The 26550-nt window shown below is 39.9% G+C and overlaps 1 protein-coding gene across 2 annotated transcripts in view; it reads left to right on the top strand.

The window, feature by feature from the left end:
* The window catches only part of SORCS3 (sortilin related VPS10 domain containing receptor 3), a 611216-nt gene that overhangs the window by 537617 nt on the left and 47049 nt on the right, over positions 1-26550 (top strand). For both annotated transcript variants that reach the window (XM_017944309.3, XM_031652096.1), the window contains exons 15-18: positions 9207-9324; positions 10328-10461; positions 20945-21058; positions 24257-24428. In XM_017944309.3, coding sequence (XP_017799798.1) covers positions 9207-9324; positions 10328-10461; positions 20945-21058; positions 24257-24428 — 538 coding nt within the window. The remainder of the gene's footprint in view (positions 1-9206; positions 9325-10327; positions 10462-20944; positions 21059-24256; positions 24429-26550) is intronic.

Genomic DNA, 26550 nt, shown 5'->3' with positions numbered 1-26550 from the left:
AACCCTCCGTAGTTCCAGGATTGGGAACATCTGGGCCATCTAATATGAACACTTTTGTGCTTAAGCACTTTATTCTACAGCCGCTCAGACAATAAATATATGACAAGCACCTGTGATGCATAAGGCACAACTTATGTGAGTTGGCAAAGTTCTAAGAAGTTAAAATCTAGCAAAGAGAATAAGACACTTACGTGCATATACTATGATTTTTCATACATTTTGGAAGTGCTGTGGGTCACACCCAAAATACAGATAAAATGCTACAGAAATTCAAGGGAGAGTGATTTTATTTTCTTATGAGGATGGAAGAGAAGCAAGGAGGAAAGATCAGGGAGGATATAATAGAAAAGTGGTATTTGAATTAGAACTAAAAGGAAAAACTTACCAAGAAAATATAATAATCTCAAAACCTGTACAGTTTTGTGGTTGTATAATATAAAGACTATAAAACATGCAAGGAGAAATGAAAGGTTTGCAATCATAGGAAAACATTTTGATAAACCTCACTTAGAAACCAATAGACCAAGTAGTCCAAAGGTTAGAATGATTTTGAATATTGAATAACATTATTAGAAAGCTTGATTTAAAGCAGCAGTCCCCAACATTTTTGGCACCAGGGACTGGTTTCATGGAAGACAGTTTTTCATGGATGAGGGTGCAGGTGGGGGGTGTTGATTTTGGGAAGAACCTGTTCCACCTCAGATCATCAGGCATTAGATTCTCATAGGGAATGTACAGCCTAGATCCTTTGCATGTGCAGTTCACAGTAGGGTTCATGCTCCTATGAGAATCCAGTGCCACAGTTGACCTCACAGGAGACGGAGTTCAGGCAGTAATGCTCGCTCCCTGGCCACTCACTTCCTGCTGTGTGGTCCTGTTCCTAAACATTTAATATATTTTAACATATTAACCATACATTGAGCCAAATACAAAGTCTAGACTACTTTCAAAGAGCTGATTATCGTTGAAACCACATTCTCTTTAAATATTTGCAATTAAATTAGAGATTTTAAATAAAATGATGGTGATGAAAACAAAGAATAAAAACCTCACAGTTTTTCATATTCTATACGACTTCCGTGCCCATACTCACATTAATAAATTTATATGCCTTTGAAAAGAAAAAGGAAGAAACCTCATATATTTGGAAAGAAAACCATGAGTTCTTTATGATTCATTTTGTTTCTTAAAGAGGAAATAAGGATGGTCTCTAGGAAATATTTAGATTTGAAAAGCTTTTCTCCTGCCCCTTTTATCCCCCAACCAAAACCTACTATCTATATTTTGACTTAAGGCTTACAGAAGGAGTAGGAGTTGGACAAGACAAGGTGTGGGGTAAGCCATCACAAGCAGAGGAAAAGCAGGTTGAGGACTGGGTCTCTTGATGCAGAGGCTTCTAGCCTGAAGACTGGCAGTCCAGTCAAGGCAGTAACAGAAGGAAGAAACTCAGGAAGGGGCTGGCAGAGTTGGCTTTGCCCTGCTCTGTTTCTGAAGATGTTATTCCAGCAGATGGAAATGGGACAGTTGGTGGTTAGAAGAACTCGAGTTGCAGGTACTGGAGTCTCTGAGGACAGAAAAGAAGGACATCCCAGTTGTGAGTCAATGGCAATACGATATTATCTTAGTTGAGTTTGATCAAAGATGCACTCATTAGTCAACCTGCAGTGAAGTCCACTAATATAACTCCCACAGTACTGTTCTTCCTTTTCGATGTTTTCTAGTGACTTCCTAGGAACAAATTCTGATTCTTTCTTGAAGGATTGTGGTCAACCATTCTCTTCTTAAAACTTCTCTCAGCTTTCATAACTATGCATAAAAGTTGGCATAATTGGGAGGCTAAAAAAGAATCAAATGACTATGCAGGGGAGAGTCAGGTAACCCAGGGCTGCTGTCCTATAAAGAGGAACACATCTTTACAGAGCCTAGTCCTCTAATTACATTTAGTGTGGCATTCTTTCCACCTAAATTATAGCAATTATATACAGAGATCCCCTTTGAAATCATTTAATTAATGAGTAGCTAACCCTCTCTGTGTATAGAATTCTAATGAAATCTTATTTTTGTGAACCGCCTCCCTCCCTCAAATTAATTATTCCCCTTCCTGAAAGGCTTACTCAGGTCTGAATGGTGGATTAAAGGAGGTGGGTTATTTAGGGTCCCAGTAAATCATATTTGTTTGTGGAAATCCTAGCACAGTCCAGGGTGACAAGGGACAGAGCATTTGCTGCAATTTCTTGTCTGAGATTGTTTCTGTCCTTCTATATTCCAAATGATATACAACTCAGCCACATTCTTTGACCCAGAAATAAGGGCAGATGAAGCTATTACCTCAATTTTGGAAGAAGTGAATGATTTTGTTAGATTAATTCTATCATTAGTCAACCCAGAACTATTTATTAAGCATCTGTTATGTGAAAGAAATGCCAGTGCAGACAAAGATGAATGACTGTAATAGATAAATCCTTTGTGTATAGGGTTACCAGGAGATGGATAGCTTGTATACTTTGAGGTAGACGTGGGGATTGAAAGAAAATAAACTCTTAGAAAATGGTCTTGAAAGGGCCACATTCCGTGTAGGCTATTTCTGCAACTCATTCTTTGAACACGTGTCACTGATTTCAAATAATCTTTTATTAAAAAAGATGAATCCTTGAGAGATGAAGTGATTTGCTCAAGGTCACCTAATTAATTTTATGGCAGACCACGTCTAAGAAAAGCCAAGTCTTCTATTTCCCTGCCCAGTACTCTTGCGACCTTGCCCAGACCACCCATATGTTAACAACAATTCAAGAGCACAGGAGGACCATCTGTAACCAGAGTCATGTTAGCAGTGTAGGCATTTAGAATCAGAGGAGTTTTAGAAAAAGACAGAGATGGCCTCTTAAGTTTGTAGAGTCCAAGAAGAAGGTGAATCTTGAGTGGTTGTCAAAAACTCCCATGAAAAATCCAGTTGGCAAGGTAAAAGGAAAGAGAAAAACGGGAGTTATAAATTTTAATTGATTTTTTTTTCTGAAAATCTATATAGTGAGAAATAGCATAGAGAATTCATTTATTTTGTTCCTGTGGTTGGGAGCAACTTCCTCAGGAAACCAAAGGGTAGGCTACCTGTTTCCAAGCGGTCATCTATATTTATATATGAGGTGTTCACTTTCTCCAAGGCTCACTAGGAAGATGTCAAATAAAAAAAGAAAGTCATCTCTACTAAAAATACAAAAAATTAGCCGGGCATGGTTGCGGGCGGCTGTAGTCCCAGCTACTAGGGAGGCTGAGACAGGAGAATGGTCTGAACCTGGCAGGTAGAGCTTGCAGTGAGCCGAGATGGTGCCACTGCACTCCAGCAACCTGGGCAAGAGTGCGAGACTCTGTCTCAAAAAAAAAAAAAAAAAAGAAAAAAAAAGAAAAAAGGAAGTCCCAACATATGAAGTTAGTAAGTACCTTGAAAAAGGGACTTTGAGCCAAGCCTATTGAAAGTCCTTGATGAGAAAGTCCTTGGATGAGTCTATGAGGATTCCAACAGTAAAAATGATGATGATGGTAATAAACATTTTTTGTCTATTGTGATTTTCAAAATTTTCACCCACATTATCTCACATGATGGGGGTTTGATTATGTTGGTGAAAATATGCTTTGAGTTTAAAAAGGGGGCTAGGAATGGGTTTCTGAAAAAAGATGTCAAAATAGTTTATCTTGGTAATTGCAGGGAAGTGGGATTTAATAACAGTGGGTTTGGCCATACTAAGAATTAGTTTCTCTTTGCCAAAGACCTAAGAATGAAATTCCACGCTCTAGAATTGCCTTGTTTTTTTCTGTTGGCATTCAATGATCAATTAGCCATTCTTTTTTAAGCAGCTACTGTTGATAGGTTCCATAGGATACAAAGAAGTACTAAAAGTATCTCCAGCCTTAAGAAGCTTTTTAATTAGTTGACAAAAATGTCACCAAAAGTACAGGAAATTTCTGAAATTCTGGATTGGTGGTCTAGAGAAGTTGTTCTCAAAATACAGTCCTGGGGCCAGCAACATCAGCATTGCCCGGGACTTATGAGAAATTCAAATACTTAGGTACCTCAGATGCACTAATAAGAAACTCGGGGAGTGAGACATTCTATGTTTAACAAGCCCTGTAGATGATTCTGATGTAGATGTTGGAGAACCTCTGGTCTAGAGACAACAGGACCATTTGAGCTTCTGAAGAAAGAGCTCAGTGTTGCCAGAGGAATCACAGGGGACTTTTTGAAATAAGTATCACCCGATTTGAGAATTATAGTATCTTTTAAAGATGCTCCATGCCTTTGGTTCTTCCATCTTAGCCATCTCTTGGGCTTTAATATTCCAATGATACATGAACCACTTTGTACCCTCCATAAAAGTACTACACGTATGAGGAGTGTGCTGTACCTATTTTGCTGGTAACAGGCTCTCCTTAAGAGGAGTATTTCCAGCAGATGGGAAACCTTTTTTCTGGAAATTGATTATTTTCAAAATTATTATTATCAATTAGAAGCAGTCTGGACTTTCTCTTTTCCTAATTCAGGGTCAAGACGACCTTCTCGGTGTTTTTATCACTCCAAAGTGATGGACATGGTTTACGATGACGCCCACTTCAATTTCTCTGTTGGTTTCTTACTTCCACAGATCTTGTTGTAAATTTTAACATCTGTTCCTTGGGTATTCATGAAAAGAGAAGAAAAATATTTGAATTAGTTATTAATTTCATCCCCTGCTTATTTTGTTATGTTTCTGTCATTTCTTCAGCTTCCATAGGCTCTAATCAGAAGAGCAATGAATTAATGTGATATTGAACAGAATTAGGGAAGCTGGGTCTATACAAAAGAGACCATGTGTCTGAGTCATTTATGCCCCATAGGAAAGGACGCACAATGAACTTTGGTCTTCCCAGAGCTGACAATGGGTGGATTGGTGGGGAATACATTAATGTCTGAAAGTTGCCAGGGGGTTTTACCCCACTGATCTTATTTGGGGCCCATCGAGAAAATGAACAAAGCTCATAATCCTACCAGTGTTTAAGTGATTAAAATTTTGCATCTGATACACGAAAGTGACTTCAAAGGAGAGCAGACTAGCACACTCCTGAGTGAACATATTAGTGTGTCAGTTTATAGTTTGGGGAAAGACCTGGGAAACACAATATAAGGAAATCTGGGAAAGAAGCCAAAGAAATGTACATGAAAGGAATGTACCTGTGAGGACTGCAAAACAGAACAATCTGAACAAGTCTGTAAGTCCTGACTGAGCACCTATTCTTGTGTTCTGTCCTGAAATGAGCACTCTGAGATCAGTAATGGATAGCTCAAAGAGTTGGAAAGACCACGAACATGGACATTCTTAGAGGCTTGGGGTCAGTTAGGCTGTACACATGGATGATGCTTGCATGCTACTCCGTATCTGCCCTGGGAATTGATCAAGCCTGAGCTTGAAGTTTTATGCTTGCTAACTTTTGAGCATCTCTTGTTCCTGTTGTTAGAACCTTTGTCTGTTAGAAAGTTCCCTCACAGGCTTGGTGTGGTGGCTCACACCTGTAATCCCAGCACTTTCGGAGGCTGAGGCGGGCAGATCCCCAGAGGTCGGGAGTTCAAGACCAGCCTGACCAACATGGAGAAACACTGTCTCTACTAAAAAAGTACAAAATTAGCCAGGTGTGATGGCGCATGCCTGTAATCCCAGCTACTCGGGAGGCTGAGGCAGGAGAATTGCTTGGAACAGGGAGGTGGAGGTTGTGGTGAGCCGAGATTGCACCATTGCACTCCAGTCTGGGCAACAAGAGTGAAACTCTGTTAAAAAAAAAAAAAAAGAAAAAAAAAAAAAAGAAGAAGAAGAAGAAAGTTCTCTCACATTTTATAAACTTTCACACTTTTATTTTTGGTTATTTTTTACATGCAAGAGAGCTCCCTAGAATATCCACCTGCTGCTCTTCCCTCACTGCACTTTCCTATGTCATGTCCAGGTTAACCAGCCTTAGTTCTTACACCACATTTTGGGTAGATGAAAGTGGTCTTGGATCATATTGCCACCTGTATTAGTCTTCTGTGGCTGTTGTAACAAATTTAGTGGCTTAAAAGAACAGACATTTATTCTCTTGTAGTTCTGGAGTTTAGAGTCCACAATCAAAAGGTCAACAGGCCTCTACTACCCCTGGTGCTGTAGCAGAGAATTCATTCTTTGCTTCTTCCATCTTCCTGAAGTTCCAGGTGTTCTTTGGCTTGGGCTGCATAACTCCAATTTTGGCATCTGTCTGCACATGGCCTTCTGCTCACTGCATGCTACTCATCTTTGTGTCTTTTATTGGATTTAGAACCCACCCTGATAATCCAAGATGATCTCAACTCAAGACCCTTGATTTACAAGTGCAAAGATGCTTTTCCCACATAAGGTCACATTCACAGTTCCAGGGAATAGGAAGTGGTCATATCTTATTGCAGGTCACCATTCAATGCAGTGCACCATCTTAATCACTCTCTTCTTCAGTGGTCCTTAAACGTTAGGAATTATGAACCCCTATGAATAATCTGACAAAATATATGTGATTTTTATTTATAGATAAATACATACATGCTGATAAGCACATTTTTGTTTGTTTAAAATTTAAGCAGAGTCATACTTCACCACCACTACCAAAGCCCAAACATGTACCATAGATTCAGACACTCAGTCTATGTTCTTCTTGAATGGTAGCAGCCAAAAGCAACCACAATTTACCTGGTGATCTAGTTAGTGTAGAAAAGACCAGGTTATTGCCTCTTTGGTTCTAGATAATACATATAATTCTGTTACTGCATTTCAAGATCACGTTAAATATTTTATGTCTCCCTGAAGTGTTCACATTGTGTATGGAAACTCTTAAGCGGCTATTATTATTACTATTAAACCTGAAAATTACCAAGCCCCATTTCGTTTATCCATTACTTATACAATTACCATGGAAAGGATCTAGCTAACATTTCTCTGGGTTACATCACACCTTATTAAGTTGAGCCTATCTTTAGTCTGTCACGACCTTATTGAGTCTTGCTTCTGCCATCGAGCATATTGAGTGCTTCCTCCAGCTTTATGTCATCAAAAAATTCAATTTCCAATGATGACCATTATTTTCGTGTCTTCAAGTCATTAATAAAAATGATGAACAAGAAAGAGCAGACAACAGAACCCTGCAGCGGACTACTCACACCTCCCTCTTGGTTGATTTTAATGTCTTAATTAAGTACTGTTCAGCCACATAATTTTACCAAGTACCTGGCTCATATTTTCTCAATCTTTTTGTCAAGATTCCTATGACAGACCCTGTTAAATGCCATGCTGGTATCCAGGCAAATAATGTGCTTCACATTTTCCTCTTCTGTCTGCCTAGTAACCTTTTCACAGAAAGGAATGTGGTTAATCTGACATGACGTCTTTTGTAATCCAGGAAGTAAATTTAAACTATTTGGAGTCAGCAGAAATATTTGGTTTAGCGTCATTAACATACTGCACTAGGAGTATTCCAGTCAGGGAAGACTTACCGGTGGAAGTGGCATCTGAATGCGACAGTTTTGAAGGCTCGATAGAGATAAAAAAAGATATCTGTCAAGGTCTCCTCCCACTGTTTTTTTGTTTGTTTGTTTGTTTCATTTTCCCTTGATGAGCTTATCAGTTTAACCGTCCTCTCTTCAAACAAGCAAAAATGTTTGATAAGAGAGAGCTGTTTTGTTAAAGATTTAAAATGGACTGACCTCTATGTAAAATGAATCCAGAGCTAAGAAATGGAAATAATTTAGTGGATGACCTGGCATCGATGAATTGGATTTGGAAACCACTGGATTTAGCAAGAATACAAGAGAGCAGAGAGAACCCAGGGAGAGGGAGTTAGGTTTGCTTTGCTCCACAGTGTCAGCTGCCTATGGCAGGTATTCTAGGCTCAGAGCTTCTGCTACCCCATGCTGAGCTTAGATCCATACAAAACCCATGTAGTTTTACTAAAGGAGAGATCCTGTCTCTCTTTCAAAGTCTGCTTAATTTTCTTTTAGATAAGGCTCTAAAAGGTTTTATTTAACTTTTATCTGAAGCACTTTCAAAATTGATCCTGAGATGTATTGTAAATTGGATGATCTACAAAAACAACTCTGTATTCTTCTTCATTTCACAAGTTTTGTCAGTCTCTACCTTTCCCATAAGCATCCTCATCTTTTAGAGAGCCTAAGAAAATGACCCAGGAAGAGAGTTAATCTTGTAGGTGTCACCATAACAGTATCTGAACTTGGGCAGAGGAGAATCCAGGGCTGGTAGTGTGATTAAGTCTTGCTGAAATGGAAGCCATCCAATTCCTTGAAAGACTTCAGTTGTTTTAAGTTTGCAGCATGATCGGTCTCCCCTTTATATCACTATGATAGATGTCTTGCATTGTAATTGCAAGACATGCCACCCGAGTAGAGTATGGATGATCAGTCTTTTTTTTTCTATTTTTCTAGAAACAATTGATCATTCATATTTATAGGGCAATCAACTGCTGGGCTTTGAAAAGGTCAGTATTGATTATCTAAGTCACAGATGGTGTGCTTCTTTACTATACATAAATATGAGTTCCTTTTATGAGTCTGCTGTGATTTTTTTTTTTCTTTTCAGAGAAGGAGGAGGCAGGGTAGGTATTTATGTGCATTAAACAGTGGGAATTTCAACTAACACACTTAAATTCAACCAGGACTTTGCAGTTGGCAAAGTTGTGCTTTAAATTAGCAAATTCACTCCTTCTACCCCAACATACATATGTACAATCCACTTTATAGATGAGGAAACTGAGTCCCTGTCAGTGGACATGGGTAGGTAAAATGCCAGTGCTTGCATTAAGGAGAAATGGGAAGACTGTTTGTCTAAATCTGAACAAGAGTTTTATATGGGTGGTGAGTTTGGGACTACCAATTCCAATTTTTTTCTTTACTGGGCTTTCTATATTTTAAATGCTTCCTGTAATAGACATATATTACTTTTGCAATTTAAAACATAGTTGATTTAAAACCCATGTGAATGACATGCCAGTTGGTTGAGTTGTATGGATAGTGGGCTTTCTCCTCAATGGCCCTCAAGGAGCTCACTTTGGAAGAATAACTAAAGTCCAGGCTGCAGTGAATGTCTATCTCCTTCCCCGTTTCTGTGCATTAGTGACTGACTATGGGACCTTCTCCATTTGTCTCTCCCACTCCTCCCCTAAACGCTTAGAGTTTTTGGCCACTTCAGCCTCCGCTCCGAATGGCAATTGGTGAAAGTGGACTACAAATCTATCTTCAGCCGGCATTGCACCAAGGAGGACTATCAGACCTGGCACCTGCTCAATCAGGTACACCCCAGGGAGGTGGACTGCTGGCTTCTGGGAGGAGGAGCTAGTGCAAGCCCGGTTGGGTCTTATCTGAGCCTTCCTGTTTAGGGGAGGAAGGTACTGGGTCATCTGAGTTTGTGGGGGTGGATTTGAAGAAAAGGGTGAAACACACTTAGGTCCAGTAGGGCCGGATGATATTTAGGAACCATCTCGCACCCTGGGATCCTATCTACTAATTGAAATCACTAAGCTGCCTGGGGGAAAGGTGATGATGATAACCTAGGGTTTTAGCTCTATCCATGGAGAAATGAGCTTTTTACAGCTAGAAGGCCTCCAAGAGTTGCTCATTTCATCTGTCAGTGTGGAGGGCGAGAGCATTTCTCAGACTAGCCTGAAATGAGGGCCCCAGAGCACTGGGAACAGGTCCACTGAGAAAGGGTTTCGGGGTGAGTAGGTATAGCAATGGTAGATATTTACTGCTGTGAGAAATAAGCAAGCTTCTGCATTCTTCAGAACCACTAGGTTCTTGTAATTTGTATCAACTTCTCCTTTCTTTGTCCTTGACTGGGAATTAGGATTTGGGCATGGTCGTTTATCATAGAGAGGGAACATTTTGGGTCAACTTCAATTTCCCTCTGAAGATGATGTGAAAAATGTGCCAGAAATGGGCTCCTTTCCACTAGAATTGCTACTGAAGCCATTTGGGCAAATGCCTAGTGATCTGCAAAGATGCCTGGAGTCCTTACATTCTCCATAGAGGTGGAGCAGAAACAGGATGATGTAGACATCACTGGCTTGGGTGGGTGGAGGGTAGAAGTGGGCCCACCTCCCATAATGTTCCTTTTATGTAGTAGTAAAAGGTTAGCACTTTTATTCTTGAAACTCCTGGATCATTACTGAGAATGAGACTGCTACATAAAGTACCTAAATGAGAATGAACAGGCTAATGCTTCTTGTTGACAACTGGTTTATTTCACCACCTTTTTGTTTTTCTGTCTCTCTCACTATGGAATTTCTCTCTAAGGGAGAGCCTTGTGTCATGGGAGAAAGGAAAATATTCAAGAAACGTAAGCCAGGAGCTCAGTGTGCCCTGGGCCGAGACCACTCAGGATCAGTGGTCTCAGAACCCTGTGTCTGTGCCAACTGGGACTTCGAGTGGTGAGTTGTTTGGCATTTTATTACCAATTCCAACCAGGTCTTCACCTGTCTGTGGGGTGGGGTGGGGTGGGGTGAAGATGAAGTTAGGAGAGGAAGCATGACACAGAGATGCGAGGTGTATCTGCTGGCCTGTGGGCCCAACCATCCCAGTTACTGGGCCAGATGGGAAGTCTGCATTCCTGGAAGGAGGACAGGCTGAGGCATTGTCACAGAGAGGGTCACTGCTCCATCAGGGCAGCATCTCCGGGGGGGCTTCTTCTCATCTGCAGTGAGCAGCTGTATTGGAAAGTACTGGAGATGTTGGGCCGGGCACTGACAGAGGTTAGAGAGCTACTGCCTTGCTGTTGTCTCCAGCCACATGCACTCTGTGCTCTTCCACGTGACCTCTCTCTTATTTCCTTTTTCTCCCCCTAATAACAGCAACAGAGAACAACTTTAAATCTCACTTAATGAAATTCAGATCTCACCTATAGACAGTTACTTCCAAATTTCCAAATATTTACCTCTAGCCCTGGCCTCCCCCTTCTCTTGGTTGGACACATATGTGTCTGGCTATCTACTCAGCATTCATCTCCTCTTGATTCACTACCAGGGATATCAAACTTAAGGCAGCCAAAGCAAAGCTTTTCTTGAATCCCCCTCATTGGAAGGAGTCCCTTGCCCAGTTTTTCCAACTGCAATAAAACACACAGCTATCCACTCAGTTGCCAGAAGGGCTTGGTTTCTCCTTTTCTTTCACTGTCAGATCCAGGCCATCTGCAAGTCCTTGCAGTTTCTACCCCCAAAACACATTCTAACTCAAAGCACTTCTTTCCATCTCGCAGCTGTCTGTATCACTCCAGGAATCGAACTCTCTCCACATCTACCCTTGTCACTTAAAATTCATTCTCCTCACAGCAACTGAGATGGTATTCTAAAAACTCAAACCATATCTTATCACTACTACACTTAAAATACTCCAGTATCTTCCCCCTTGCTTAAAATACAATCTGATCGTCTTTCCTTAGCTTCCTCCATTGTGGGTGATTTGGCCCTGCAATTACTTTCATGTCTAAATTCCTTACTGTTCTTACCGTATTCACTGTATTGCAACCACATTACCATCTCCTGCACCTTCATTAATCCTGGCTCATTCCTAGCAGGGGAGCAGAAAATGCAAGAATTTCTTGCAAATCTTAGCATGACCGGCACCTTTGAGTCACTCATGTCTCAGCAAAAATATCAGCTTCTCAGAAATGCCTTCTGAGACCACCTAATCTCACCTATACCCTGGCACAGTCTAGCATATCCCTGTTTTATTGTCTCCTTAGTATTAATTGCCATACAAAATGAACATGTTTTTGATTGTTCTACTATCACCTATCCTTCTCCAGTAGAATGTAAGTGCTATGAATGCAGGAGTTTTAGACTTCCCCTGTGTCTGCATCCACAGTGCCTGGCCCGTGGTAAAGATTCAATAAATAGTTGTAGCATGTTTCTGAACATCATTCCTTTTAGGAGGGTCAGAAACCTCCCCAATTCTGGGAATGGGTACATAGGACTCTGATCCCAGCTGGATGAATTCTTCCTCTGCATCACAATAAAAAGCTAAAGTTCAATTTGAATATTTTGGTAGCCCATCCCAGCTTTGTCTTTGTTAAAAGACAAAACTAAGGACTTGGGCATTGGCCTTTAAACTTGGGAGGGGCAGGGCAATGATAGAGCTGCATTTGGGCTTCTCTGGCATCAAATAGCCAGAGTAAGTCCAAGTGGGCACAGAGCAGCTGCCCCTGAATGACAGCCTCACTCCTTCCAGCCTCGTTTAATCCAGCTGGTTTTTAAGCTTGATTTGTACTAGAAACTATCCTTTGTTTCCCACTTTCTGCTAAGAATATACCTGGAAGCCAGAGGAGTGACTCTGACTGCTCTCCACCTGTTCTTCATCCTTAAACTCATACCTGGGAAAGCATGGCTTCAGTGAAAGTCATGAAAATGAGACATGCTAAATGGAATTTAAATTTTACTAGCAGGGTCCTTTCTGTGACCATTTTGAGCCCTTGGGAACAAAGTATATTTTCACATAGTGAAAAATATTTTCAATTATTAATCACAATTAAGCAAAAATAGTCATAGCAATGAGTGCAGTAGGCCACTCAAAATTATGGCTTGTGACATATTGATGTCAACCTGAATATTCAGAATATTAATTTCAGGCTTCCTTATGTCCTTCTGCAGACTAACTCCATTGAGGCATACTGTCTTTGAATTTGTCATGGTACATATTCTCCTGTGTCTCTGTGTGCCATAATAGACCCTCACCCATTGCTGGGTAGCATCACAAGTGAGAAGAAATAAGAACTGTAAAATATTTTCTCATCAGTAATTCCAGTAACATTTACTGGTCTGGGCAAAAATTCTAGCACTGATAGTCACAGTTTTTGACCTTGGCAAATTTTCTTAATCTTTGTGACTTCATCTCTACAGCTGCAAAATAAAAATACATAACATCTACCTCACTGGATCCTAAGGAAGAATGAATGAATTAATATATTAATATACATCATTAATATAGATAAGGCATTTATCCTACTGACGTACAACGTAGAAATACAACATAAGCTAGCTATTGCTGCTGCTGTTGCTGCTGTTGTTATTCTTACACCCTAGGGTTAAGTGGTCCCTATGGCATTTTTGCAAGTAAACCAAAGTTTATACATCCAAATAAGCACTGTTTTCAGAGTAGTATCTTGGGGTCGTATCCATTTAGTTAGATACTGGTGGCATTGCTCAAAGTATTTCTGAACCTTCTTTAGGGAGTGCTGTCAGAATGCAACTATAAGTAAAGCATGGTGGGAGAGGTGAAGGGGAGCCTTTACCAGGCCTTCTGTGGGTCTCATACTTGCACTGGTAGAGGTACTATGTGGATCCAAGACCGTGTAATGTCAGGATCTTTATCATTGCCATTTTAATGAGAAGAAACATCTTGGATATAGGTTACTTGATCGAAGTTACATCCCTGGGAGAAAATGAGCCCGGGTTCAAGTGCAGATCTAGTTAAATTCACATTCTCTCCTCCACACCCTGCCATTTCTCAAGAAATCAAACAAGTCTTTATTATTTTAGATTCATTTTGCTTCAGAAAAAAAAATAGAGTTTCCAAGTTTAGTTACTCTAAAATTAAAACTCATCCCCAAATGACTTGGGTTTACTGCTGTTGATGAAATATAAGGTAGAATATTTCCTTAACACTGAAACAATTTCCGTTGAAGTAGTTTTGACCATTGGTACTAGAATCATAATAGGTGTATGGTCTTCAAAAATATTTTATAGAATTTTTTTGACATATAAGGTGGTGTATGTTTGCATTTCTGTAGCCAATCACTCCTCATATTAAAAATAATATAGAAGAGCCACCTGAGTAGAGTGGAGAAGTAGACAAGGCTTGATGGTGGGTTTGTGGTCATAATCTCAGAACACACACACACACAAAAAATCACATGGCCTATAAAGTTTTTTTTTTACTACTACTGAGTAGGGGTGAAGTTGTTTTTGATTACTGAAATTTCTGAATTATTTACAGTGATTTTTGGGGAGACAATGAGACTGAATATTTGAAATTGTCTTCTTATTTTTAAGTTAACTTCAATAAGCATAGTGATTGGTTAAAAGATACAGTTTTTGCATCAAATACATTTTGTCTGTTTGCTGGTCTTTAATGCTAATGCAGAAATCAGCATATGGCCTATAGCCTTGTCCCCTTCTCAGTGGTCCTCTCTAGCAGGAAGTATTATTAGCAAAGGCATCTGAAATGCCCAGTGCACTTAGTACCAGTGATTATCATGCACAGTCCATTTAAATGTTTCCCTAGGCCAAATCAGGGCAGGTTCATTTGACTGATCTAGGAAAAGTTCAAGCCTCAGAGACAGCAGAGAGAGGGTATCACCTAGTTCAATCAGTTTGGGAGGGAAGAGTAAAGACTGGGGAGGATGGATTAAATGTCTTCACATTGGTGGAAGAATTGAGGAGTGCAACCTGGATTCACAGAGGGAAGATATCTTCTACCTCTGTCCCTCTTCTGCAAGAAAAGAGGAGATTTTCTAGATTCTCAGAAGCATTTATTTGTAGCAAAACATTCACTTCCACAACTTTCTCCAGAGCGAGTATCAGTAATAAGTATGAATTCTGCATAAAGATCGATGTTTCAACATAAGAGCTTCATAAATCCGCCAGCCTCAAGCGTACCCTAGAGAGCCACTTTGCAGCAACCTCCATCATGGCGCTGGATAAGGACCAGGAACAAATCCTTATTGAGAGTAAAGGTTATTAGAGACCATCAGGTAGTCAGAAAAGGTGCACGAGCGGGCTCCTCTACAGTCAAAGGAGGGCTCTTGAGAGGCAGTAGCCCTCCAGGAGACCTGAATTCACTTGTTCAGTAAGAAACCAGGTTGAACCAGAGATTATTATGCCCAGGAGTTCTTTTCTTTCACTCATTCACCTAACTTCTCTCTCAACAAAAATTTTTACTGAGCACCTACTATGTAGCAGATGTTTTAGTCTTTGAGATGAATTATCTTCATCTTCTCAATGAACTCCCAGAAGGAGAGTCTGCTATTATAGACATTTTACAGATAAAGGAATGGAACAGAGAGATGTTAAGTAATTCACTCAGGATAATATTATTCTGACCTCAGAGTCCTGAGTCTTATTATGTTTTACAGGCTACCTCCATGTCCCATACGGCACTACGTCCACAAAGCAAGTTTATTGAGTGGTGATGTAGAAGACAGGGGAGGAGATATGGGGGTGTCACAGCACATATATTCAGATGTATCCGAAGTACATTGATCTAGTGGCTCCCCAGAGTAAGCTCGAGTACTCTGCGTATGGAGCACGAGCAAGGATGTGTTTCCATAGTGGACAAGTCAGAGGATAAACAAGACAATAAACAATGTATACAAAAGAGTTATTGCACTAAAAGAAGGCATAGCAGAAAATAATGAGTATAATGCTGAATTTTATTGTCCAAAGTTATCATAGTCACATGTGGTTATTTGCATTAAAAGGAAATAAAAAATGTTATTTCTTCATTGCACTAGTTAGGGGCTACCATATTAGCTTAATATAAAATATTTCTCTTATAATAGAAAGTTCTATTGAACAGCACTAGTTCTGACTGTATATGCTATAGATACACAAAACAAAGAGAACAAAAAGATCACTGTGGACTGAAGTAATCATGGAAGGCTTCCTGCAGGAGGTGGCGATGGGACTATGTAGACTTCCTGCTGAGGAAGAAAAGAAAAATAGGCAGTACTTCAAAGAAATAAATAAGAGACTGAGAAAACAGGAAGAAAACATAAACCTAAAGAAAACAGATATATAAGAAGGTTGTTGGTGAGTAAAGGGATAAGGCAGATGGACAGCATGGAATTAAATTAGGAGAAATATTTGAGGAATGATTGTTGGATTTTCCAAGCAATTTCTGAAATGGTTTGGATATAATTATAATCTTTCTTTACGGCTGTATTTGGGCTTATGTCTTAGCTAAATGATGATGTTAATGATTAATCCATTGTTTTTGTTGCTCTTGAGCCTGCTTGTGTTTGTTGAGTGCTCAGTCCATGCCTACCAAGAACCTCTATCTGCCTAATCCCAAACCTACCATGCTATCCTGCCTGCTAAAGTGGAACAGGGTGCCTGTAGATCACTAGCACTGGAATCTCAACTGGCAGATGGGAGGATGGAGAAATGGGAATCAGGGAGGCTGTGATATGGCTGTGAGTGGTCTGAGAGCCCCTGCAACTTGTCTGGAAGAGACCATGACTCCTTGGTTGGCTCCAAGAGTCAGAATGTCATTCCTGGGGACTAGGGGTCTCCTTGATGAGCCCCATGGGATTGGACTCATGCTGAACAGGGATCAGGAGTCTCTGTTATCACCTCTGCCACTGCCAGCTGTGTACAATCTTTGGCATAGTCATTTCTCCCCTTTTTGCTTTTCTTTTCCAGTCTACCAACTTAGGAGATTGGATCCAAGAATAAAAGTATCCCTTCGTATTTTGACACGCAGAGGTTTATTATTGTTGTTGTTATTATTATTATTATTATTATTATTATTTCTACACTGTCCTGGCTATCCCTCCTTTAGAATCTAAGCCTTTTCCCTGGATGGAATTTAGAAGACATACAGGTTCCTAGAAATGAAAAAGTTGTTCCTAAACTTTCAGAACTTCTAAAGCTGTTATAGTGGAGAAAGACATAGAGGTGACTTATTTCTTGAAGGAAAATGTGTGTATGTTTGCAGAATCTGCAGCAGCAGACTTCCCCGAGGCAAATCAAACTTTCTGGTGCATTCTGTCCAAACTTCACAATTCAACAGAAAAACGCCTTTCCCCAGGAAGCTGGAGCAACAGCTGGAACTGCTTGTGTGTCTAATCATGCAGACTTCGGAGCTAGGAAGGAGGTTGGGCTGTATGAGATATTTTAATATACATTTAGGAGAAATTAATGAAGACGTCCACAGCTTGGAGGCAGCCAGTTTCCACTAATGTTGTTAAATATTAATGAAATTCTTTTACTCTTTGGGGCAAAGCAACATGCCTGGTGCACCTTTTAAAATTACTGCATTGCCAACAGGTAGCAGAGCTGAACAGAACTGCTAAGCACAGTTACATTTAGCAAAGGCTATTAAGATGTTTCTTTCATTCTTAAAATTGCTTAAGAGAGAGCACCCTTCCTTCATAGGAAGGTAATCCCTAGGGTTAGTAGGACATTCAATAGATTTACCTCGGAAAACAACTGGAGAATTTTCGAGAAGGTAGTAAGGATACACCACAGCCCAATATTTCCACAGACAAATAATGCTTAGAAATAAGTAATTCAGGCCAGGAACATGGGCTCACACCTGTAATCCCAGTACTTGGGGAGACTGAGGTGGGCAGATCACTTGAGGTCAGGAGTTTGAGACCATCCTAGCCAACATGGCGAAACCCCATCTCTACTAAAAATACAAAAATTAGCTGGGCATGATGGTGGGTGCCTGTAATCCCAGCTACTCGGGAGGCTGAGGCAGGAGAATCACTTGAACCTGGGAGTTGGAGGTTTCAGTGAGCTGAGATCGCGTCACTGCACTCCAGCCTGGGTGACAGAGCGAGACACTGTATCAAAAAATAAAATTAAAAAAAGAGAGAAATAAGAGATCCAGCAGTGTGCTAATAAATATTTAACTGCTGGCTCTCTGGAAACAAACAAATAAATACTCCCTGATTAATGGTATCTGCTGATCATCAGACATATTCCCATCATGGCAGATTTCAAGCTACCAACCTGACATGGAGTGAACGCAGAACTGGGGAGAGATAGCTAGTACCACAACATTATATAATATTCCTGTACAGAGATAGCTAGTACCACAACATTATATAATAATCCCACCATACAGAGAGAGAGCTAGTACCACAACATTATATAACATTCCCACCATACAGAGAGGTAGCTAGTACCACAACATTATATAATATTCTCACCATACAGAGAGAGAGCTAGTACCACAACATTATATAATATTCCTACCATACAGAGCTAATTACCACAACATTATACCATGTTCTGTAATACAGAGATAGCTAGTACCACAACATTATATAATATTCCTACCATACAAAGGGATAGCTAGTACCACAACATTATATAATATTCCTACCATACAAAGAGAGAGAGCTAGTACCACAACATTATATAATATTCCCACCATACAGAGAGAGAGCTAGTACCACAACATTATATAATATTCCTACTATACAGAGAGAGAGCTAGTACCACAACATTATATATGTTCCTGCCATGCAGAGGCTAAGTATGTTGCCATGTGTTACCATACAGAGAGAGAGCTAGTACCACAACATTATATAATATTCCCACCATACAGATACATGGATGTAAAGCACCTCAATAGCATGGACATTAGAATGATAGAATAGTTTTTATATAATATAGTATATATTATATATAATATTAAAATATAGTGATCAGGAATATATGTTTTAAGTATTACCTTTGTAATATAATTTATATAATTGAAATTTCATACAATTTCATTTTTAATAGTGGCTTTGTTTAACAACCATTAATTAGCTTGCAACATTTCTGAGATGTTAACTGTGAGCTCTCATGGGCTATTACAAGCTGGCACAACATTGAGTCCATATGAACTGTCAGGCTGAGATCTCCAGTAGTTAATCAGGAGGCTTGGCCAAAACATTTACTTGGCAGAAATGTCTCTTTCTCCTTCCTTCCTTCCAGCTTCATTTAAACATGCCAATATCAAGACTGATCTAAAGTTCCACCTTTCTATGTAGCAATCCATGATTCTTGTCACATTAACTCCACGGGAATCTGTTGGGCACTTGGGGCGACTCTCTGCAGTCCACACTGTAGCATCAGTTATGGGCTCACAGTCTTCCTGCAGAGACCGTTGTAATGGCAACCATGTAATGCAATGGGATAATTTATTTTTTTTTCTTTTGAGACAGAGTTTTCGCTCTTGTTGCCCAGGCTGGAGTGCAGTGGTGTGGTCTTGGCTCACTGCAACCTCCACCTCCTGGGTTGAAGCGATTCTCCTGCCTCAGACTCCCAAGTAGTTGGGATTACAGGCATCTGCCACCATGCCTGGATACTTTTTGTGTATTTTTAGTAGAGACAGGGTTTTACCATGTTGACCAGGCTGGTCTCAAACTCCTGACCTCAGGTGATCCACCTGCCTAGGCCTCCCAAAGTGCTGGGATTACAGGTGTGAACTACTGTGCCCAGCTGCAATTGCTTTCTAATGTAATTGGAATTCATTTACCCAATAAATATTTAATGCCTGAAATGTCCTAGGTATTGTTCTAAATTCATATTGGTCAAAAACAAACAAACAAACAAAAACTGACGAATATCTCTGCTCTTTTGTAGCTTCCATTTATAGTTACCAACAGGTTATGACCCCAAAGATTTTGTCTGGGGAACCAGCGATGGCATTCTATGACCTAGATATTAAAGAAGGATAAGTAGGAAACTACCAAACATAGAAAAAAGTGGAATGCTTCAAGCCTGAGGGATTACATATAAAAAGATAAAGAGGGTTGAAAAGGTTGGCTAGAAGTCTTCAGTTAAGAGTTTGATGGGAAGCTGGGTAAGAAGGTGGGGTGGGGTCAGACTGGGAAGATATTGTGTATGATCTCATTAATCAATTGGTTCTTTCTTAGCTGTACTGTTTAGTGCTGTGCTGCATATCGTTTTATTCTGTTCTTTAGTCGTGTTTGGGGTATGCTGTATCTCTCTCCCCCAAAGACTGAAAACCCTTTGAGGACAGGGATTGTCACACCTTTTTAAGTTTATTACTATTATTATTATTATTATTTTACAGGGCAGGGCACATATTGAGTTATAAATAGATGTGGAATTAAATTTAAATTTTCAGTCCCCTCTCCCCTTCATTCCTATTGTAGGTACACACACAGACAATTTGCCTCTGTTTTCATTGAACTTCCACAAAATCTTGGCTCAAAGAATATGCAGGAAGCAGAAAAAGAAAGGAGCTGTGGGTTCTGAGAAAGCAACTTCTTTTCTGCTGCTTTATGTTTTATTAACACTTAATGGATTAATATTTATATGTCCAGTTCATTTTGCCCCATCGGTGGGTTTCAGAAAACCCTACGATGCTTAACTTAGAAACATGAATTCTACCAAGTGAAGCTACCCTCAATGACCTCTGGTTGGCTACAAGAGCAATAATCCCTTCTACCTACTTTATTGTTCTTCTACTTTGACATTTACACACCTAGGAGGCTTCTGAACCTCCAAGAAGTAGGGAAACACCGTTTGTACTTCAGATAGGGGACCTCCTTCTCTACACTGCTCTGTTCCTTTTCTGTTTTTCATCAGGGAGAAAAGCGGAAAGAAATCGTAGCAGACTTTCTTCATTTTATTATGGCTAGGATTTTAAAGAAACACACAAAAAGAGCTACAGTGTAGTTTTGTTTTATTTTTAGGGAAATAGGGGCCTTTATTTTATCTAGTCAGGAAAAGTTTGACTGACTCCATGTGTCCATGTGAATGGACATGTATATACTTGTTTCAGAGAGGGTAAATCATTGTCTTTGTTGTCATGTACTTATTTCAATAATTCTGCTGTGACTTAAAATGTACTTTTGACAGCATCCTCCACATTTACTCCCAAGCCAATATACCTGCCACATTATTTGTATCAATACCTTTTTAAACCTAGAATTTCTATTTGCTAAGTTGCTATTTTGTTCTGTCGACTGGACTCCAAATGACATGGAATTATTTAAAAGGCTAAAAGTTCACTTTCAAAATATGAATATTTACCCTCACTGGGGATATTTAAAACAATGTGTTAGGACTTTCTGGATGGCAATAGGGACATGTATATGTTTGTGTGTGCCTGTGGTTACTTTAGCATTTATACATATGTACTACTATGCAATATTCATTTTCCTGACAGTGACTATGGGTATGAGAGACATGGGGAGAGCCAGTGTGTCCCAGCTTTCTGGTACAATCCAGCATCCCCATCAAAGGACTGCAGCCTTGGTCAAAGCTACCTTAACAGCACTGGGTAAGTAAAACACCTTCAGGAACTCAGCTCACTTGTTTTCCTGTTTCTCTAAACTAGGACCGAAGGACATGCATTGCTATTGAATACAATGGAGTGAAGATAGAGTCTGTTTATAACAAATGGCATTTGAGGGGGAGTGAGGAGTTCTTTAGCTTAGAGTACTTATTTGGGGAGCATCAGAAGAGATTTCTGATCAACCAGATTTCAATACCTTTGGATATTTACTTATGATAGACCATAGTTATTGTTTTAGTTAATCCTTCTCTTCTGGAAGGACATGTAGCTTATTCCTTGACACTCAAGTGAATTAAATTAATACGAGTAATGTGCAGATATTACAGTACTTTCTAGTGAAAGATGAACTGAAACTCTCTGACACTGATGCTGAAAACTTAAAATGAAAATTCCAAAGTTCCATTCTAGGAATTCCTGGAATAAAAATGTCAAGGACGCTTTTCAGGAATTCTCAAATTACATGCTTGTTTATCTCTTTGTTCATGTATCAGTTACTCTTTCAGATGCTTGAAAAACATTTTCTTGAAGATTTGTTGTCTTTCCCTTTCCTTTGCTGCCTCTATAACCAAGAACAGATTTGGCAAGTGGATGGGTGGTCTAAGACAGCACCTCTCAAATGTTAATGTGCCTATCAGTCACCTGGGGATCTTATTAAAATGCGGTTTCTGATTTGGGAGGTCTGGGATGGGGGTGAAATTCTTCTTTTCTGTGAGCTCCCATGTGATGTCGATATTGCTGGTCCCTGGACCACTCTTTGAGTAGCAAGGGACTGAGTTGTTCTGGATGCCAGTCTTAACTCTCCCAGTGGATCTTCTGTCATCTCAGTCAAGTTATTCATCTTGATGCTTTTGCCATAGTTAGTTGTAACATAGTGTTGGTACTATCTACCTAACTGATGTCAACAAAGGAAAAAATATAATGAAAAAGAAGTGGCGACTGGTCTGAGATACTCTGAAATGCGTGCCAACTATTTAGTGCTGGGAGGGCTATTCCTGGAGCCTGAGCTAAGACTCAAGAATCTTTGCTGTTATTTAATTGTACGAGTATAGTTTAGGGACTTAAGGCATTCAAATTGCAGATCCTACAGCATGAACTTAAAGAGATTGTGGTGTCAGAGAACAAAGTGCCAGGAAGTTTGAGGAAAGGGAGTATTATGGGCACAAGTGATTAGTTGGGCCACCAAATTCCCAGCGAGGGCCTAGGCTGAATGTGATTGCAGGTTGAAACAGAATTATAAAAGAATTGAATTAAAACATTTCATAGGATCATGTGACATGTGTAGGTACACCACATTTTAAGCAACTTAGGTATGCCAAAATCCCAAATAGCTAACAAAATAATTCAGGAGAATGAAAGGGAATGGCAATTAAAAAAAAAAAAAAAGAAAGCAAATATGCTACAGATGTTGACCAATACCTCCAGATTGTGTAAATGTTGGCTTATGTTTACAAATCATCAACCAGCTTGAGTTAATGGCCAACTGAACTTGAAAAAGAAGAGTAGATGATATCAAGTTTGTGTTAGGACATGGTACCCACTGAAATAGCTATCATCAGTAAAAACTGAGTATCTTGTAACTATACATCCTGAGAAAGTATAAATTGATTACAAATCTTGACTGTCTAGACCAGTGATGACCAAATTAACTATAATGTGAGGCATATATGTAATTTTAGATTTTCTAGTAACCACATTAAAAATGTAAAAAATAAGGTGATATTAATTTTAATAATGTTTTCTTTAACCCAAAATTTCAAAAATATTATCATTTCAGCTGTCACACCAATGACATTTCAAGTGCTCAGTAGCCACAAGGTGAGCTACCATATTGGCTACCATATGGACAAGTGGTGCTGTGTTAACCAGAATAACTTTAGACCCATTATAAGCTCAGTTGACAAAAATGATGTATATATGCAAGATATTATATCATAATTTGATCTAAGACAATAATGACATACAACATTTGCTTAATATCCCCTGGGATCTCTGAATGGAGGTGTAATTCAGCAGTGGGGTGGCTGAGGGGATCTAGGGAAAATGTCAGGTATGATGGAAGACTAATATCATTCAAAAAGAATTATAAATTTCTCTGTTTTTGAAACCATCATAGGAAGGCAAAATAGATGGATTTGTTAATTATTCTTGACATAGTGAGTGAAAGAAGACAAAATGTAATGAGCATGTAATGGTGATGATGATGGTGGTAATAATGCTGCTGGTGATGATGGTGGTGATGGTCATAGTGGTGGTATGTTTCTTTCACGTGGTTTTACCAGAACATTTGTATGTTCAGTGCAGCCTTATAGATGGTCATGTGCCTGGAAATATGCCCATCATGCAGATCAGGGTTGTAGGAAAGCTCTTGGCTTGACTTCATGTGCTGGGGTTGGTGGGCAAGGAAGATGACATGGTGTCATTGTACATAATGATGTCCTTGTCACAGAAGGTCATAGTGCTTTGTCAGGTGATTTTCCCATGCCTACCTCTTCTATAAGATAATTTTACATAGTGGCATAGTGAGATTGAATAGGAGTTTCAAATTTGTGTTTCTAATCTGGTGTTTATGCTGAGTGAGAAATGAAATATTAGCAAGGAGAAAATAAAATGTGCTCTGAAATAGCCCAGCGGCTCCACAGCAAGGGCTATTAGGCATTAGGGGAAGAAATGATGCCCTGGAGGAATAGGGAAGATAGGTAGCAGCCTTCTGATTAACCAGAGTTAGAAAAAGTTTGATGTTCTACCTGCTTTCTGGTACAGAGAAAGCTGGAGATGGCCTCTGGGAGATAGAAACAGGTTGTCCCTCACAAGTAGAAGCACCTGCTTTTCCCATTTCCCTAGTCCAATGAGTCTGCCTCCTCTTTTGTTGTGTGTGAGTCAGACATTGATTTTTCTTGTCTGGTTTAGACACTGATCCAATCTGTGACTCACCAGGTAGGATCAATAATAATGTTTAAGGAGCTACTCTTCCCAAGATGGAGGGATAGCAGGTCCTCAGCATTTGTTCAGCTTCGTAAATGTCTGTCTGTCTTCTTTGAGACTTGGTTTCTAGGGGCCGCTGTGTGAAGCACCTGTTTTGCTCTTGCTCTCTTACATTCCCTTTATCATACACACACACACACACACACACACCAGCAACAACACACTCGACACAAACCACTATCAATTGTCAATTCTACTTAGGTATCGGCGGATTGTGTCCAACAACTGCACAGATGGGCTAAGAGAGAAGTACACCGCCAAGGCCCAGATGTGCCCTGGAAAAGCCCCTCGGGGCCTCCATGTGGTGACGACCGATGGGCGCCTGGTGGCAGAGCAGGGGCACAATGCAACTTTCATCATCCTCATGGAGGAGGTAGGTGCTCGACTGGTTCTCTGAGGTCGGAACTCCCAACCAGACTATTCCCAGAATGGAAAAAGAAGATCTTACATTCCCAGAGACCCCTGCACCAAAGTCAATGGTGAGAAGCTGAAACTTCTGGAAAGAAGACAGACAAGGGTGAAAGAGGGCTTGGGGTGTTTACTGACCTTTCTCCCTTTCTCCCACAATAAAGACCCAGTCTGCAGTGGGAGCCCGCTTGCCTCTGGAGCATGCAGATGTGGATATATTCTTCAGGGTCTCCATTAAAGTCTGCTTTGCTGAGAGAATATTTATTACCATAAGACCATAAACTGTAAACTTGGCCAGAGGAAGGAAATCTGAATTTTATCTGTTGCTTTTAGGAGCCTCTTTTGCTTTATTCTAACCCTTAATCCCACTGATTAGAAAAGCCCACGAAGCTTTCACAAGGTCTTGAAAGTATGAGCGTGAGGGTGGGGAAGATTATTGAAATCTTTTAAAGTTATCTTTATAAAGAGTGTTGTATTAGTTACTTTTCTATCAGCTAGATGCTGTATTCTTTCACTTTTTTAGTGTCTTCTGAAATCTGGGCAGTAAAATCAGACTGCATACATTTATTCCAGTATGGGAATATCTCTGTTGTCTGCTTCTTTTATAAGCTGTTGAATTGCTTACTATACTAAGGCATTTAAGGCAGTCTTTGCTGAGTGGTGGAGCAGGAAGGCTTGCCTGATTGACACAGCCCTCTAAATTTATATGCAAATTGCTCTGTGCTCTTGAGATCTTGGAAAGAAGGCAAAACAGGCCAGGAGTCTTTTTTTCACAAGTATGAGCACTTCAGAAACCTTTAAAGTCAGGAGCACACTGGACAGGGTGGTGAAGGTTCCTTATCCTGGGTTGACAGATTTCTCAGCCTTCACTTATAGCAGGTGCTTGAATTAAAGGACTTTAAGATTCAGAGGAGGTCATTATCACATTTCCACTAGGGAGTTTCCAGGACCACAGCTATAAAAACCTTCTCTTGAATGGATGTGAAGAGTCACGATCTTATCCATTTGAATTGCCTCCAGTTCATTTCCACTTTAATTTATATTCATAAACTCAAGGATAGTTGACATTGTGTGGGGGGCAAGAGAGCACCTATCAATATTTCATTCACATCTGGGCTGCCATGGGGGAAGAGATGGAAAGTGAAACTGTGATCAGTGCACATTCACTGGGCAGAAGGATTGGCTCATAATTCCAAAATGATGTATTTCTCTATTCTATCATTCATCTTCATGTATGAACAGAGCAATGATATTCTTCTTCATATAGGATCTTTGTTTTGTGGTCAAGTGCATTGTGTTGATCCAAAGTGTTGGCCCAATGTGATGGTGGTAGGGTGGGGACCAAGAAGAATGGGGTTCAGCATAGGCCCTTAAGAAGCTAAATGTTGGCTTTGGGTGGTGAGATGCATTCACCTGAATCATTGGCATGATGTTACCAGGTAGTACACAGAGAGCTCTTGGCTTTCCAAGAGATAGAGATATCTGTGAGCTGGGATGATCTGAAAAGGCTTCAGGGAAGAGGAGGCTTAGGTAGATTTAGGGAAGTCCAAGGATAAGAGAACAAGGGTATAATTTTGGGTGGTATGCAGTATTCATCTGTAGAATGGGAATCGCCATCCCATCCCTGCTGTTATTTTGCAGATGGCGTTATATAATATGTATTAAGTGAGTAGCATAATTCTTGTAACATAGCAAATACTCAAAATAGGAACAATTACAACTGCATGGCAACTGAAGGCATTATTGAAACCAGACTGGGTCTGGAACCTGGTCTTCCTGTACTCACTATGAAACTTTGGTCTAACTACTTATTTTTGTCCCCACACAAATGAGGACAAAATACTTTCTACAATATGGAATTATGAGGAGAGTACTTGCTTGGCACTAATAAAAGAACCTCTGTAACTATTTGCTGCTACTATGACTGCAATTATTATTACGACACAGAAGGAGAATTAAACTATGTATGTGAGGGAGTCAGTGAAACCTTGGCTTCCCTTCAGAACTTTATAGAGGGTCTACCTTGCCCACTATTGCCAGTGTCATACCAACTCAGGTTGCCCTAAGCTTAGGCGATGAAGACAATA

This window comes from Papio anubis, chromosome 11, assembly GCF_008728515.1.
Source record: "Papio anubis isolate 15944 chromosome 11, Panubis1.0, whole genome shotgun sequence".
In the NCBI taxonomy this organism is placed as follows: domain Eukaryota; kingdom Metazoa; phylum Chordata; class Mammalia; order Primates; family Cercopithecidae; genus Papio; species Papio anubis.
The sequence above is the reverse complement of the archived record's forward strand: the minus strand, read 5'-3'. Positions and strand labels throughout refer to the sequence as shown.